The 18,344-nt window shown below is 36.8% G+C and overlaps 1 protein-coding gene across 5 annotated transcripts in view; it reads right to left on the bottom strand.

Annotated features, from left to right (window-relative positions):
• Nucleotides 1-10,791: 10,791 nt before the first annotated feature.
• LRRC4C (leucine rich repeat containing 4C) overlaps nucleotides 10,792-18,344 on the bottom strand; it is a 183,689-nt gene continuing 176,136 nt past the window's right edge. For all 5 annotated transcript variants that reach the window (XM_063728468.1, XM_063728469.1, XM_054524479.2 and 2 more), the window contains one exon: nucleotides 10,792-16,349. In XM_063728468.1, coding sequence (XP_063584538.1) covers nucleotides 14,385-16,307 — 1,923 coding nt within the window. In that variant the 5' untranslated portion in view covers nucleotides 16,308-16,349 and the 3' untranslated portion in view covers nucleotides 10,792-14,384. The remainder of the gene's footprint in view (nucleotides 16,350-18,344) is intronic.

Genomic DNA, 18,344 nt, shown 5'->3' with positions numbered 1-18,344 from the left:
CCCACTCCCCAACCCCCAACTATCACTGTATTCGCCGCAAAGTTTTTGTCGTGAAATCAAGCTTCCATCTTGTTTTACGTCCTGAGGGCATGGCTGGTAACTGCTTGGCAAGGCTTAGTTTAGCAATACAGCCTGAGGGCATGAGCCCTCCCAGCTTAGATGTCTGCATATTTGTTTTCCTAGCCCTGTTTCTTTTTTCTTTCCTTTTTTTTTTTTTTTTTTTTGAGATGGAGTTTCATTCTGTTGCCAAGGCTGGAATGCAGTGGCACAATCTCGGCTCACTGCAACCTCCACCTCCCAGGTTCAAGCAATTCTCCTGCCTCAGCCTCCCAAGTAGCTGGGATTACAGGCACCTGCCACCACGCCCAGATAATTTTCATATTTTTAATAGAGACAGGGTTTCACCATGTTGGCCGGGCTGGTCTTGAACGCCTAACCTTAAGTGATATGCCAGCCTTGGCCTCCCAAAGAGCTGGGATTAACAGGCATGAGCTACTGCGCCTGGCCCCCAGCCCTGTCTCTTAAAGCGCCCCACCCAGCGACTGGGTTTTTTTCTGCCTGTCTGTGTGTGTACTGTGCGTAATGTCTGTCAAAAGAGCTCTAATTAATTTGGCCTAAAGAAAGATAACCACTTGGATCTAATATTTTTTAAAGGGAAGATAAAATCTGTGGTAACTTTCAGTTCCTGTGACTTTAATCTTTCAGAAATAAAATAGCCCTAAAAACTATTAGTAAAATGCAGATCACATGCAAGGTTTGCTAAGTATTTTAAGGTTACAAACTGCTTTTTGGGTTTTGAGAACTATTTGACTTGACGGCTTCACAATTGGTAAGGCCTGGGGACAGATGGAACTAACCACACTTAACTAAGAAGGCAAAGCTTGTCTGCAATTAGCACACAATTAAAGCAACTTACCAAGTTTTACCTTAAAGTTAAAAATTGCTAGGAGTTCTCGGAAACTCCTAGAGATAGATTTACATGCAAAGTGTGTAAAAACAGTAAAATGTGTTTTTTAGTAAAAGGTTATAAGGAGGCATGGAAATGTAAACTAAAAGGATTGTTTTCAGTTAAAATAGGAAAAAGCTGAAGGTTCAAAGAAGTGGTGGAAGAATGGTGGAAATGAATCTTCCAGAAGAGGCTGTGTAAGCATATTGACTAAATTCAGTAAAAGGTATTTATAGTTTTTCTGTAAATTGAGCATTGAAATAAAAGCATAACAAGGTTTTCCTAAGGTGCTAATCCACTTTTTAGCAAAATTTGTAAAGGGTTATAAAAGGTTTTTGCTTCTTTAAAATTTGAGTCATTTTGGAAAAATAAATAACTTACGGTAATCTGGAATTCTATTTCATAATATCAAGTGTTTTAAACCTATAACATTTAACAGCCTTTCCAAAGTCAAACTTCAGCTTCAAAATTGTCTTTCCTGGCTGTGCGCGGTGGCTCACGCCTGTAACCCCAGCACTTTGGCAGGCCAAGGCGGGAGGATCACGAGGTCAGGAGATGAGACCATCCTGGCTAACACGGTGAAACCCCGTCTCTACTAAAAATACAAAAAATTAGCTGGGCATGGTGGCGGGCACCTGTAGTCCCAGCAGCTCAGAAGGCTGAGGCAGGAGAATGGCGTGAACCCGGGAGGCAAAGCTTGCAGTAAGCCGAGATCGCGCTACTGCACTCCAGCCTGGGAGACAGAGCGAGACTCTGTCTCAAAAAAAAAAAAAAAAAAAAAAAAAAAAAAAGTCTGTCCTGACATGTGGCTTTTTGAATTCTTCAGGGGGCCCCTGAAATGTCCAGAGAAGAGAGGGAGACAGGATTATTTGACGTGTTTAGGTACATGGTCTTGCCAAAATAATGCTCAATCTTGTTTAGGTTATATCTTGGTGAATAATGATAACATATGTTCCCAAACTGTATAGTATTTCTAAAATTCTAATGTCTAAGTATATGCCATCAATCATAATTAAGGTTGTTATGTTAAATTATTGTAAACCACGGAGATAACCAAACTTATTTGTCAATCGTATTTCTAACTGTAACTACCCTGGACATTTGCTATTCACAGACAATTGTTGTTTGGTTTTAATCCTTTTCAAAAAATGGTTTATAATAGGCTATAAGACTCTGACCACAGACTGTGTGGCTTAAACAACAAATTATTTGCTCGTAGAGCTGGAGGCTAAAAGTTCAAGGCCAAGGTGCTGGCAGCATTGATATCTTAGGCTGGGCGCAGTGGCTCCCACCTGTAATCCCAGCACTTTGGGAGGCCGAGGCAGGTGGATCACAAGGTCAGGAGTTCAAGACCAGCCTGACCAACTTGGTAAAATCCCATCTCTACAAAAAATACAAAAATTAGCCAGGTGTGGTGGCGCGCACCTGTAATCCAGCTACTCAGGAGACTGAGGCAGGAGAACCACTTGAACCCAGGAGGCAGAGGTTGCAGTGAGCTGATATCACACCACTGTACACCAGCCTGGGCAACAGAATGAGACTTTGTCTCAAAAAAAAAAAAAAAGACCCTGACAAGTGCTCTCAGATACAATTTCTGATCATGTTTGAGACAATCAGTTTTCTGATAACTTTGGAGATTGTGACATTGGAATAAAGGAAAATGTACAGGACTCATAAAGAGGTGAAATGTTCACGAATATCAAGCAAAACAAGATTTAACTAAACTGACTGAACTCAGGAAGCTGAGCAAATCTTTTTGACTTTTGCTTGGAATATTGCTGATCCTTGTTTTGTTTTTCATAGTCAAGAAAACTTATTTTGAACTATTTACAGCCTTTAATAATTAAGTAAGGTATACTCCTGTGGACAAAATTTGGAGCATGTTTGTTTCTCTCTGCCTGGTTCCTCTAGAATTTGGAAACTTTCTGTGAGTATTCTTAATTTATGGCAATATTTGCATCAGTGCAATAAGAATCCACTTTTCTTTTGTGACAGAGCACAATTGGAGAAAATGGTTATTTTACCAAGGCTTTGACTGGAAGGGTATGCTTTGCTTTAAGGAGTTAATCTCCACTTGCAGAGCCAATAAAAACCCAGTGGGGAAACTGGCCTCATACCCTTGCCTACACAGTCCCTATGCAGGGTTCCTCACTTGTGGTCAGTAAACAATATCACTTTCTAACAGGTCCAGGGGCTCCAAGTTTATCTTGGGACCTTAAGGGGAGAGGATCACCCAACTCACAGGTATTTGAGAATGCAAACCCATGGCTGGGCTCCGCTTTGAACGGTCTTATCTGAGATTCCTTGTGGAACAGACTTCCATCAAAGCCAATCCAAAAGGCCTATGTAGAAATAATTGCTCTTGCTACTTTATGCAAATAATCAGGCCAAGTATAAGACTAAAGTCTATTTAGAAAACCACTCAGTCCTATCATAATTTGTTTTCTAACAAACATGAGGTCTGGAGAGAAATCATGCTTCAAAACTTATATATTTGTCATTAAATTCTAAACTTGTTGTTTTTAAGTTTTTTGCCTACATTTTAGACTAACCCTGATTGTTCCTGTGAACCAACTAGCAATCTCCGGCTGTAGCTCAGAAAGAACAAAAGGGATGGGTAATGTAGAAATATGGACCAGTATTCTAGTTCTGAGCAATTATCCTGCAAATCTTTCCAGGTCATGGGAATAAATAGGATACCTATTACTCAGCAGTTTCTTTTTGGTAAAGTAAGACCAAGGGAGTAACCAAAGCAAAACACCATGCACCCAAATTCTAGCAAGCATAACTATAACAGCCAGTTATCTGGGTGTGTCACAAGACATCCTTTCCTCTCCCTTATTGGAGGAGGACACAGTTCCACAGTTTCACCTTACCATTCAGCTTATAATAAGGAGTTCATGAGACACATTTTTGTCCCAAACTAAATTCCAAGCTTCAGGTCAAAGGCCCAGGAAGGAAAATGATCTGAGGGATCCAGAAGCAAATGACAACGTAAGTTAAAAGGCACAGTGTAGGTGAGTGTGGCTGATTCCCACCGATTAAGCCAACCCCAAGCTTCCTGTTTCATGGATAAAGACCACATTAATATTTATGGCATAAATGAGTTCTGGGGAACTCCAAGGCTACTGACAGTAGGTGGAAAAGAGACCTAAGTGAGAGCAGATAATTCCTGTTCTCTAGACCCCCCTGCTTCATGGGTGCAAGCCACTTTAACACTCATGGCAGCACCTGCCAAGGTCGCTGGAACTCAGGGATGCAAGGACAGAAGAAGGGAAAGAGGACACTCTTCCTTGTCTCCCTTGCATACCCCGGTATCTCCTAAGAACTGAAGGGAACCAGGGATACCTGCTCCCCTCTTTCTAGATGGGTAGTCATTCCTCTTCAGTCTGTACCCCTTTAGAATGCATTCTGAAGCCTTGGGACTCCTTTGAAAAAATGCTTTCTTTTTATTCCTTTCTCCTCCTGGGTCCTCTATTCACTAATAGGTAATTATGTCTCCATACTATGAGACAGTCCCCTCAGCTGCATCCTCCAAACTGGAAAGAGTTAATTTCCTAAACCGTAAACTGATTGGCTTAAGATTGAGCTCAGGAGATGGGAACCCAGAAGCCCAACATGCTAGCAAAGGGATAAATTTTTTTTTACCAGTCAGGCTATTGGCCTCCATCTCCCTGTGTAAACTGGTGAAAGACCTCAGAATTTTTGAGCTGTCTTTCCTCCTCCCCTTGTTTTGTTTTGATACATGTTTTCTAATAACCCGGTTTGTCTGTTCTTGCCTTCAGGCCATCAAACTCATGCAACCAGAGCTTCTGACAATGGCCCCTTTTGCTGGGAACCCTTAAATAGGCCTCTGGGGACTGCCGTTTCCCCAAACAGCAGCCCTGTCAGCAGGAAGCTGTTAAGATCGGTCTTTGTCCTTATCCATAATCTAACGGCAGTTAGATGTACTTCTTTAATGGAGGGAATGAGACAGCCATGTGGGAGGGGGTCCCTGAAGAAACTCCAACCAGCCTGCCCACTGAGATGGAGCCCTGGGAAGTTCATGACGTTTGCAGCAGCGGGGAGCCTGAACCTGGCCCCCTCCTCTTGCTGTGTGGAAACTGGGATTCCAACTACCTGGCAGGAAGTGCCCTAGTGGAGGGACTCTGGCCTTGTGAGAGTCCCTGTTTCCACCCCCTCTCCCCCAACTCTGGCTCTTTTTTTCTTTTCACCCAATAAAACCCTGCTTTACTCACCCTTTAAACCATCTGCAATCCTGCATTTTCAGGGCCGTGGGATGGACAAGAACTCTGTCTTTAGATGAACCACAGAAAAGTCCTGCAACACTTCCTTTCCCAATCTTGACGTGGAACAACTTTTTTACAACTAACTATAAACATTATCTTCTAATCACCCTTTACCTGCTGATCTTCCATTATTTCCACTCGTCAACAAAAGTAAGAAACCTTGTTTCCTTCTCTTCTCTCATCATACAATGAGAAAACAAGTCTAGCTAACTCGGTTTATTGTTTTTTAATTGGACCTTAACTTCCACCAATTATCTCTCTGTTACGATAGTAAAACAATGTCCAATATGGATTTCTCTCTGTCCTAGTCTTTTTAACCTTAAATTTTTTTCTTCTGCCATGCTAGTAACCCATTCAAAGCTCAAATCTAATATCAATGCCACACAACCACTTAGAAAATGTTAATACTTCATCGTCATCCATAAGTTAAATTTAACAGGGTCAAAATGCCATATACAAAGCCTTAAATCATTGTCTTCGTTTTGTCTTTAGCAATCTCCAAATTGAATGTTTGGTTCTATTATAGAAACACCAAGCCACTTGCAGTCTTCTATCATCATGATGTTGCTTGTTCCTTGACTTTGCTGTATTTGTTCTGGGAAAACCAACATACCACCTTCTACCACCTGGGTAACTCCTATTCATCCAGTAGGGCTCAATCTAGTTTGCTTTTATTCATATAAAAAGCAAATCTGATTCTCCCTCTTCCAACTACACAGCCCAGGTCTGTTTCCCTTCTCTCTGATTATATAATATGTGCTACCTCTTCCATTCAATTCATCATATTGTATTTGCAATATTGTTAACTCCTTGAAGGCAAAAGCTGTGTCCCTTATTTTTGTATTAATAATCTTTATTGTTGGCATAGCAAAAACAATAAATGTTCCACGAATAAATGAATGAATGTACTTACAAATGAAGTGACACTGAATTGGGTCAAGGATTTAAAACTAATCACTCATTTTGTATTAGAAGTTCTACAACTAGTGTTCCATTCTCAAGTCTGTCAAGCATTTCTTTATGTGGAAAGATTTTCTACCGTTTTGCAATGCGAATCCATATTAACCAGTTAATTATCTCATGTCTCCATTTATTATTATGGCAATATTTTTACTTTGGTTGCATTTATTATTTGCCAAAGGTAATGCTTTTACTAAATATAAAAAATAACTAACAAATACTGAAGCATAGGGGCTTAAATTTGTCAGGAGCACTCAGTTGGGATAATTAGATTTTTTAAATTTAGTACTGTTCATTTGAGTTGAGTCTCCACCTTTTAGAAGTTAAGTGTCTTGCTTTTAGGGGCATGTCTTATGTTTTTTCTATCTTTTTAGCTACTTGGCAAGTGAAAAATGGTTGCAGCCTAATGGTTACCTCTTAAAAAGTTTAGACAACTTTAAATAGTGTGTTGTATTCTAAGAAGGATGAATTGGATGATTTTACTGACTTCATAAAAACAATGTACATAATGAGATGTTAAAGAACTATTGAAGTTAGTAAAGAGAATTTTATTTTCTTATGGAAAGGGACTAGAATATGCTGGTTTAGCTACTGTGGTATTCAGGGATATCCATCAATGACATTTGATTAGAATATAAAAGTGAATCATAATACAACCCTAAAATAAAATATCTAAAACTGTATAATTGTGATAAAAAGTGTTGATTGATTTATTTTCATCTTTGAATGCTGGCTGATCCATAACGTCTTCAATTTGAAGTTCCTCTATGAAATTCAATAATAGTCAATACAAAAATAGTTCAAACATTGCCACATTAACCAAGTCAGTGCTTCAAAGGTGCTGTCCTATCCATTTCATTAGTAAACTTGACTGAACAAGACTAACATTGATTACCAAAATGTGACCCCAAAGAGAAGCCAGTTTCCAGGAAAATATAATCCAATAGAACACAAGAAGTAAAATATACTGAGAGCATTAATAGTTTTCTGTTCTGAAAAATAAATGCTATTGCTTAGACAAGACTTGCTATAGCCATCTGAAAGCTCCAATTCTCTTCCTTTACCTTGGTTTTCTTTCTCATTGCTGTGTAAGGGAGAGTTTACTCTCAAAGTCTTCATCCTTACAATGGAGATAATGATACCTACCTCAGAGGGCTTTGTAAGAACTAGAGATGATACACGTAGGTGTCCTGCAAATGGTAGTTATGATTGTTCGTTCACATTCCCAGACACTAACTCTTCCTTGAGGTCAAGTTGTGCTTTTGATACTTCAGTTGCACTCCAAGGAGTGTTGTCTAGAAATAATTCTAGGAAGTTTGATATTACTATAATTTGCTCTTGTCATAACTTTGCCCCAATTAGAAACAGGTATACTAGCCATTGGTTACTTGTGGTCAGTGCTACCTTGCATTGTCGTTAACAATGAGATAAACATATTAATATGAATTTGGAAATCAAGATGACAGTTACCAGAAAGTGAGGTTCTGATAATGGTGAGCAACCATCTTGATTTGCCCTAGACTAAGGGGTTTCTGGAATGCAGGGCTTTCAGTACTAAAACCAGGAACGTCTGTGCAAACTGAGATGAGTTGGTCACCTTATCTTGTGGGCGTGACTTAAAAGTTTTGTTCATTGCTGTATATCCAGAGCTGCAAATAGTGCCTGGCATTAAGTATGTTCCTCAATTCATATTCACTAAATGAATCTATTCTAAAATAAACATAATCTAATCATTTTTCCTCTTTTACCATTTACTTCTTTTTCTTCTCCAGTGTTGTTTACCGACCATCTCTTCCTTTCTATCCTGTTTATAGGTTCAAAACATCAATAATTCCACACACAGGCATATGCAGTATTTATGAAATATCTGATGCTTGAATTTGAAATACTCACCTACCATTATTTCAAGGCTGCGCAAATGAGAAAATAGGTGAAAGTACTTTTGAGCTATAAAGCATATAATTTTTACTTTTGAATTATTATATCTTATGAATGCCTAATGGTATCCCAGTAATTTCTAAGAGCTCATGGTTTATTTCTGACATTAATTGTTGATTTTTTACTCCTTAATATTAGTGCTTTCTATGATTACTAAAGTGGCTTTCAAATAACAGTTACTAATCACTCTCAGGATTTATAATAAATTGAGTTTTACAAATGTTTAATGATAATATCATTAAAAATAAAACTATGTTGGCTAATAGATGAGATTATTTTAGTAGCATATATTTTCTGATGAATATTCTATCTATCCATATATATTGGCACTTGTCTTTGATGATAAATGGGATGTTTTCCTTCATAAAATTATATATATAATCTGCAGTTTTAAAGCATTTTTCAATATTGTGAAATTTTCCATTCTTTGTAAAGGTAAAGTTTATATTAATAATAATAAAACTGTCAGGTATTTTAAGTGGGATTTAAGAGTAGAATGAAAAAGAGGCACACTTTGATGCCTAGGCAATAATTCACTCCCTTATATGACTTGCCCAATATTGTTTAGAGTTGAACTCCAGATTGTATAACTAAATGTTGAACAGTAGTGACAGATTTTGATTTTATACTTCTCTTAGAAAACTTGAAAATGTGCTGAAAAATGAAAACCAGGGATACAATCTACTTTCACATAAGGTAAGAATATGTATTGAAAAACCAAAATGTAATTGAGCACATAAACATTGTCATTAATTATTTTAGAGTGACTTCTTTGCAAGACTCTTGAAAATGTTTTAGATGAAAATACATAGCTATGTGACTTTTTTTAAGGTCAAAATTAACTGAAGTTCATTCTCTAATAATCCATTTATGCTGAGAAACATCTTTACAAGCATCAGTTAGTCTGCTTCAGGGCAACTGGAAAGAGAAACTGTATTACTTTTCTCATTTTGTAAAACATTATTATGATAATTTCAATAGAAGTAGCTACAGGACCTGGAAGTCCATTTCAACATCTAACTTTTAAGGCATTTTACAAATTGTATTAAGATTAATATTTTTTCATAATTCCATTAGTAAAACCTGAGATTTCCCTAGTATTACAAATTTTTTGATTAAAATTTGATAGTTACAATAAAAAAGTCATATCATAAATATATTTATTTTGTGCATGTTTTAATATATTTACTTGAGGTTTCATGTATTCCTCTTAGAAGTCTATAGACTTTAGAAAACTAGCAAATGTGCTTAAATAGCAATTGGTGAATTCTACTTTTTACTTCTTTCAATGTGGAAGTAAGGGCTGAAGAAGTAATGAGATGAACTAATTGTCATTCAGTAGACTTATTAATATATAGGCACAATAGTTGCTAAGGGTGCCCATAATGGGTTTCCACCATGATAACTGAACTAGGGTTGAACTAGGTGGATGCTCTGGCAAGTTTTCAAGGTTAGAGGACATCAATCAGAATATGTTCTACTGCCACCACACAGATCAGCCCCTCTCCTTCAAACAACTTTGAATCTTCCCTTTCACCAGGATAAAAAGCAATATATTCACTACTTCTGGAAATGAGATAAAGACAGGATTGATGTCATTTGGACAAGTCAAATTCAGCAATTCAGCATCAAATATATAATAAAGTGCAGCATTAATAATCTGGAAAATGAAATTAAATTACTAGACCAAATAATGAAAAATAAGACTTCATGGTCAGATTTTCATAGGCCTTCCTTTCTGTTTTTGGTGCAAGGGATATATAGATGTGCTCATTTTCTGCATAGAACAAAATTTACAAAACAAAGATTTTTCCAATATCATGTGCTTTCATTAAAATAGCTTCATTTATTGTCTGCCTTGCAGCAAGTTCCTCTCTATTTTTCTTTTTTCTTAATCCTGGGCAAAACAAAAAATGAACAGCAGTTTTACATTTTACTGCTAAACATATTATAAAATTTAATTATATAATTTTACATACAATTTATATAGTTTTCTCAAATAAGGTTGAAATTTCGGAAGTTCTGTTGGCAGCAGTTTAAGAAACAGAAGGATGTGAATTGGTATGTGTTTTGAGAAGGCTTCATTCAGTATCCAAATTTGGATCCTAATTGACAGTGTGCTACATTAATTCTAGATTTCTTTTTTCTCTCATACAGCCAGATGTATCTTGTTCTGTATCCCGATGGAGCATAAGAAGACAGTGGTGTCCCAGCTGCTTCCTATCTAATATGTACAGAGCTTTTAGGAATTCACATTTCTTCTTGCAAAAGAAGAGAAAGAATCGCAGGGAACTTGATTTTTGGAAGGTAACTTTTTAGATTCATTTTTATCAGTAGCTGTTGTACAGAATCACATTCTAATCAAATATAATGATGCATATGTAATTTCAGGATAAGTTTTATAAGATATTTGATTCTGTGCTACTATATTGAAGAGAAACAGACAGCTTCTCAGCAGAGTATGACTGCTTACCCAGCATTCACATGCTATGTCTGTGATAGTTAATGATATCATTATTTTCAAGATTCTTATTAAAACAAGCTGAAACAACAAATAAGTAGTTGAACACAATATTTTAAAATTATATTGCCTTAGAGTGCCACATTGTATTTGTAAGCACTCATCTAACTCTTCTACTTTATCTAAATATCTTGAAGATTATCCCAAAAAGATAAGAGACTGAGTTTTTTTTTTTTTTTTTTTTTCACCTTGATCAATCTTTACCTTAAAAATGTTGGATACTCTGGGGCCCTCTACTTAATATGTTTTCATGTTTCAGTGCAGGCTATTCTTGATATACCTTCTTCCTTTTCTTTCTGCCATGTAAATACCCTTACATTGTCAAGATTTTTTGCCCCCAGCACATCTATATGTAGAATTTTATTTCATACTAAATGGGTCTCAAACAATATCCTAATTTTTAATTTTTTGATTATAAGGCCTAAAAGCAATTATGAACTAGCCACATTTTCTTTATCAAAAAAAATTTATCACTCTTTCATATGCAAATAACCTATTTCAGTCTTTGAAAAAGATGATACATGATTTCAGAATATTTGAGATATGAGGGGAAATTATTAAAGCTATATCAGAGCCTATGTGTGTGAACTACACCAAATCCTTCTATTGTTTTGCATATACATCTGTATACTTTCAAAAGAATGTTTGAGACCAAGGTCATGGCCAGATATGGAAGAGTAAAATTCCTGAATAGAAAAGATAGAGAAAGACATTAGAGAATCTTCTTTCTGAAGCATCTTTGATGTTTAGGGAAGCAAACTGCATACTGTTAGCAGGAAATACAAACACACGCACACACACACACACACACATACACACACACAGAGATTATCACTGGGTTACTTTAACTTGATGAATTGTAAATGGTGTATTTTTGGTGTACGTATTTCAGAATACTGCTGCCCAGTTGCCTTTGGATAGACTACAATGAGCAGTAGACACAGAATTGTATTTTGGTACAACAATATAGCAAATATTTAAACAGTCATATAGGCTTCCTGCTAAACCAAGTAAATTCACATGTGTAATGGTCTCTAATATATCAGTGCAGCTATGGTTCTGATGGGCCAAGGGTCAAATATGTTATGCAGGGAAAATAAAGGCTTACTGTTAATCAGAAACATCTAGAATTCATTTTAGTTTTCTTTAAATAATAGATTTATAGCACTCTACCCTTTATCCCCAAAACCTGCAATGAGGACCTTTGGTAAAAGAGTTTCTAAATTTATTATAGAAGTCAAGTCTGGTTTATTTAAGCCTCGCATCAAATTTATTTCCCAAAATATATTCATTAGTACTATACTATAACCTCCTAGAAGACTGAATTGTATGCTTTAGATTCCAACCTAACTTTTTAAGTGCAAGTTCACCTTTCATCCTATTTAGTAGCATTTGTCTAACTGCTCAGCCACCTCTCACAGCCAAGGGTAATTGCATACTGGGACTAAACCTATAAGAATTATAAGCTTAAAATGAAAGAAGCTTCAGAGTCAGCAAAGACAGAGTTTGGTGAACGCAAGCCAAGTAGAGAAAGCAGGATCATTTTCCCTCTCGATTTATATCACTTTTCTTTGTACTAGCGCTTGCTTGTTGTTATAGATATTTGTTGGTGTTTTTTGTTGTTGCTTGTTTGTGTTTTTGTGATCTGCAGTTTGGGAATATGTTAAGTAAGTATATTCAATACTGAATAACTTCACAAACAGTAGCCAAAATATGTTTTCCCTTTTCCTGAGTCTTCTCCACAGTGAAACCAAGTGTGGATTGTGTTCCTAACCAAGGGACGTAAGATATGAGGAAGAAAAAAGCCAGAGAATTGGTGATCAAAAAAATTGAAGCGAGACTCTTGCATGCTGTCATTCATTTCCCATCCTTTTCTCCCATTTCTCTGACCAACTTTGCTAGTAATAATTGATTTTTTCACACTTGGAGACCACAAAACCATGGAGTAAGGTTCAGCCTGCAGAATTAAGTGTGATTATCCAAGTTCTTAGCCATTAGGAGCTGAAGTTTTCTTCAGCTTGGTCAGTCCTTGTTTCACCACCAAGGTAGCAAATTTCAAGGCCAATGATGAGATCTCTGTATATTCACTTGTTTCACATAAAGATAGAAGTCATATACATAATATATTAAAATATCAGGAGAATGCCAAAGTACAATAACCAGCAAGTTCCTTTTTTACTTGGAAGCTAGTGTATGGTCTCTTAGCCAAAATGCCCCCAGCTCCTTAAAAAATACCATTAATTAATTACCACTGATTTAGCATTGCCCTCTCCTGGTATGTATTCGTCCTTCAGAGCAAATCTAAACCCACACTTCTTAAAAGCTCTGCAGTTTGCATTTAGAAAAAGATAATCACCTCTTCCAGAAAGATGGAAGAAACCATCAGAAAACCAAGAGCTTTCTATAATAACAGTAATCTAATCTTTTAAAAATTTAAGGTTCTGATTCACAGCCTTTCACCTAACAGTAAAATTGGAGCTGGCAACCAGTAATGAACTGAGATGATTTCTTTAATCATTTTTATATAGATTGGGAGTAATGCAAGAGCAGATCTTGTCAATTGTGCACCCACAATACTAAAATCTGTATTTTGCACACAGTAGGTCTTTAATAATTATCATTGAATTGAACTGAATTTGCTAACACTCATCACTAAATATTCTTTTTCAGCTCTAGATGATTTAGAATACTTTCATGTTTCGCAGTTATAGTTCATCTGGCCAATGAAATTATGTTTAGGAGACAGTAAATAAATTATACTGAAACTTCCTTTCAAGTAGAATTAAATTTACTTCACAAAATCATTATTTTTGAATCTGAGCATTCTACAAAGGGTAAGCCTAATGAGAAGGAAAAAATACCACAGCATCCTTAAACATAGATCTAAAACTCAAGTCAACTAGTCAAACAGGACCCTGTAGAGATTGATTTTGTGACTAAAGAATACTGTAGTATTTTCTTTCTTAGAAAGCAGAAAATCTAATTACCTTCAAGTTTCTCACATTTGAGCCATACTACAAATGAGTTGTGTCCAGGTACAGAAAAACCAACAATATTTTATTTATAATCTTATTTTTAGCTTTTTAACTACAAATTCTGGTTCTAGAGTTGTTTAAAAGAAGTCATGGGTTTTATAGATGCTCATATGTAAATTAATCTGTTGTTTGCTTACTTTCTTTTCTTTTCCATAGAATGGTCTTCCTCATAAATACAGAACAGGTCATTACATGAAAAATATAAGATCTTGCATTTTTTTTCCTTGTTCTCTCTTAAAAATCTATTTCTAATATTGCATTCCCCATTGGATTACTTCATATGGGTATGAGGAAAAAAGAAAAAAATTAAAAAAAGAGAGGGAGACAAAATAGACTGGATCTCACCACTAGAATTCACCATAAAAATCTCAAAGTGTAACAGAATTCTTACAAAATTTCCTAGACCAGTTCTTTAAGGAATTGAGATCTGCTATGAAAAATATGGCAATCAGGGAAGGGAGGAATGAGATGTGGGAAAATAGTGAATAAGTGCAGCAAAAACAGGTTCTGAGGAATACACATAATTTTGTCTGCTTTAGATCACAATAGAATTTTTAATAAATAAATTTCTTTTCTTTTTTGTTTTTTTGTAAAGACACTTTTTTGAAACAGTAGATTTAGCCCAGTCATTTGTGTCATTTTTAATAAACTGTCTTTTTTTTTGATTGTTTGTTTTTTGTAACTCTGTAAATGTTTTAGATTTGAGTCTCTTGTACATTGTCTTTAGAGTTCATTCGGATCAATAACGGTTCATGCACTGAACTGTGTATTGAATTTATTGTGTTAACTGTTGTTGTGTGGTTGAAGGGAGATTTGTATGAGTTATAGTGATTTAGGTGCTCATGCTCGATAGCAGGCATGGGCAGGTGGCTTTCCATGGGTGTGTCTCCCGTAATCTCATCATCCACATTGATAATTTCAACAGTCCTTGTTGGGGCGTGATGGTTTTGCCGATGGTGCTGCTTCCTCATCTTGTAGAAAATGACCAGCATCACTGCAGCCATGAGTGTGATGGCCACAAAACACCCAATGATGATTTTGGTAGTCTTCATGACCTCATCAATTCCTGGGATCCCACTGTTTATATCAGTCACTGGGATGGTGAAGGTTTTCTCTGTCGACCTTGTGCTCTGTGGCGTGAGAGAGGTGGTCACATTGGTGGTCTCCCAGTCGACCACTGGAGTGGGACCCACATTGTTATCTGTGGTCCGTGCCTCATCCTGAGACGGTTCCATAGTCTCTACTGTGACGGTTGAAAAGTAAGAGAAAGGAGTAGTGGTTGCTGCAGTAACATTCAGGGTGGCTGAAGCAGTAGTATTCCCAACGGAATTACTCACCATACATGTGTACATGCCTGTATCTTGCACAGTTACATTTGTGAAATTTAACGTACCATCACTGAGCACAGCTATCCGCACTTTGTACGCCCCATGTGTCATGACTGTTCCATTTGGAGTAATCCAAGATACAGATGTCAGGGATGTGGAGGCCCGACATTTCAGCTCAGCTGCCATGCCTTCAGTGACATTGAGGTCTGCAGGGGGCTCCACAATCACTGGAGCATAGCATGTGAAGTAATTCTGGTCAAGCTCTCCAATGTACCTCCCCTTTAGATTGGGAGGAGTGTTACACCGGGCACAACAAGCTGTGTTGGAGGGGGCCATGTCTTTTATCCACCAGCTGAGCCACAGTATGTCACAGTTACAGTTCCAAGGGTTGTGATGTAAATGTATCCGCTCTAGATGATGCAAGGGAGTGAAGAGGTCATGAGGCAGTAATGTTAGATTATTGTGTGCCAGGTTGATCTCCACTAGTGACTGAAGGTTGTCAAAGGCATTCCGTTCAATCACTTGAATCTGGGACTGTATCATCCACAGTTTTTGAAGGTGCATCAAACCCTGGAAAGAGCCAGGCCTGATGGCAGATAAATGATTCCCAGAAAGATCCAGCTCATCTAGTTTTATGAGCGGTGTGAGGTTAGGGATTTCCCGAAGGTTGCACATGGCAAGGTTCAAATACCTCAAGTTGGACAGACCTTCAAAGGCACCTTCTGAGATGTATGAAAGTCTTTTCAATTCCCCTAAGTCTAGTCGGCGCAAAGAAGGAATTCTGTTAAAAGCATAAGAAGGAATGCTTTCAATGGGGTTGTTTCGCAACCAGAGCTCCTTCAGTTTAGACAAGTATACAAAAGCTCCATTCGGGATGGTAGTAAGACGATTGTCAAAGAGTTCCAGAGTGTTGAGGTTCGCCAGACCATTGAAAGCCCCAATTTCAATGGTTCTGATATGGTTCCTACTCAACTGTAGGATTTCCAAGTGCCTCAAGTGCTTGAAGCTGTTCACTTTGATGATCTGGATTTGGTTCTCATGGAGGTTCAGCAGCCGTGTGTTGGTGGAGATGCCATCCGGAACCTCACGCAGGTTTTTCCGAACACAAATCACCTTGCTGAACTGGTTGCTGCAGGAGCACACAGAAGGGCAGGTCTGAGCCCGCACCAGACCAGCCACCACAAGAAGTTGAAGAGCCAGCAGCACCACAAGCAGGGGGTCAAATAGGGCCCTGTTAAACCTAGGACCTATCATTATCTGCTGTGGATGTAAGGTCATCTTGTTCAACATTCATAATTTATCTGGTGTTGGTCCTTCTGGAATTCAAACAGTCTGCAAAATACAAGCAAAAAAACAATTATTAGATTAGATTTACTCTAAGTGTCTTTCTGGAGTAATGTCGGTAATATAGTGTATCAGCTAAAGCCATCATGTGTCAGACAAATTAAAAACAAATCTAATATCCTTTATTAAGCTATGTGGTTCACATTTAGAGGAAAATGTACCTTTAATCCAAAGTAGGAGCCATCCAAAGCTTACATTCCATGAGATGTATAACCACAGAGTAAGGGGTCAATGAGGTAGAGGACACTAATGTATTGTTTACCAATCAAATGTGGCCCAAATGCATGAGAACATATAATACATACCCTACCATTAGCTTCAATGTCCACAGCAGATTGAAAAACTTAGAAAACAGGACTTTGGGGCTATATCAAACAACCTAAAAGCTCCTTTGCAAAAGTAGTAATAGCTGACATATTACATTGAAGGTTATTTTATGTGCCAAGCACCATGGGCTATATACTTCACAAACAAGCCTGTCTGGAAATGGTTACATAATTTGTGGTTCCCAGTGCAAAATAAAAATGTAGGAAGCCTTATAAAAAAGTATTAATAATATCAAATCAGTAACAAAAGACCACTAAACCAAGTGTGGGTCCATCTAAATGTGGGTTTCTTTGCAACAGCACAGGTTGTAGGCCTATGAAGCTGGTTGTAATCCTTCGTAATCCTTACAACACTTCTCTGAAGTAGGAATTGCCCTTCTTTTCATTTTCAAAATGAAGAAATATCATCATAGAAGTGACATTCAAGAAGTCACATGTTTAGTAAGTATAAATCAGGGCTCAGATGCTCATTAGACTGATCCCAGAGAATATGATCTCAGATGGTCCATAAAAATGTTGCTATGAGAATAAAGGTAAATGCAAAATATTTTTCACAATTTCTTTAAAATACCTTCCCTTTGGGGGTGACCTCAGCTGTAAGCACTGGCAACTTAATTTATGGTACCTGTGAAGATGCACTGAAATAGTGACATGCACATGTATATATAAACTTCTAGAGATTCTCATATACCAACTCATTATAACATAGCTGACTGCAGCCTATAAGCAGACATATCACATATTAACTATTTTCCCATGAAGCATAATTTTTATTTACAGAAAAAAATAGTTGTAACAGGACTATTATGTCTTGTGTCCCTACTCTTACTGGTTTTGAGTAGATTTCTGGGAAGGAAAATCACTCATCTCCTGCATCTCTTGTGGCCAAAGGAAGTCTTCCAAAGGAGCTGTTGTTACCAAGTATACACCCCACTCAGCTGGCTTATTGTGGACTGGGCACATGTGTAATAACTTCTCCCAAGTCTCTCAACTCAATAAACAGTGTGTCTTCTATGAATCTCTTGGAAAGAAAAAAAAGGGGGGAGGGGCCAGTGGGAGAGGTCACCACATTTCAATTCAAAAAGGCACTAATGTAGTACCCGTTATGTGTCTCCTTGAGCAAGTTACTTATCCTTTCTGTGGCTTAATTTCTCTCCCACTTGCAAAATGGGAATGAAGATATTAATATTACACACCACATAGGGTTGTTGTGAGGATAAAATGAGTTAATACAGAAAAAGGACTTAGAACAATGCCTCCCACATTGTCAGAACTCAATAAATGTTAGATATGATTATATGCTAGATATGGTTATTATTTCATATTAAAAATATTTTTAATATGAAATATTAATTTCATTATAAATACTAATCTCATTATAAATAATAGTAATCATTATACTAATCATATATTTAGATTTATAATGAAATATTAATTTTATTATAATTTTTAATATTAAAATAATATTTTAATATTAAACAAATTGCTATTAAATTTAATATTAAAATAGTGTAATATTAAAAATATTTATAAGTATGAAATAACAAATATAATTATATTAAAATATCATTAACAATAAATTAATCTAAAAATATTTTATTATAAAATAATCATATCTAACATTTATTGAGTTCTGACAACGTGGGAGGTATTGTTC

This window comes from Pongo abelii, chromosome 9, assembly GCF_028885655.2.
Source record: "Pongo abelii isolate AG06213 chromosome 9, NHGRI_mPonAbe1-v2.0_pri, whole genome shotgun sequence".
In the NCBI taxonomy this organism is placed as follows: domain Eukaryota; kingdom Metazoa; phylum Chordata; class Mammalia; order Primates; family Hominidae; genus Pongo; species Pongo abelii.
This window is presented reverse-complemented; position numbering and strand designations above follow the sequence as displayed.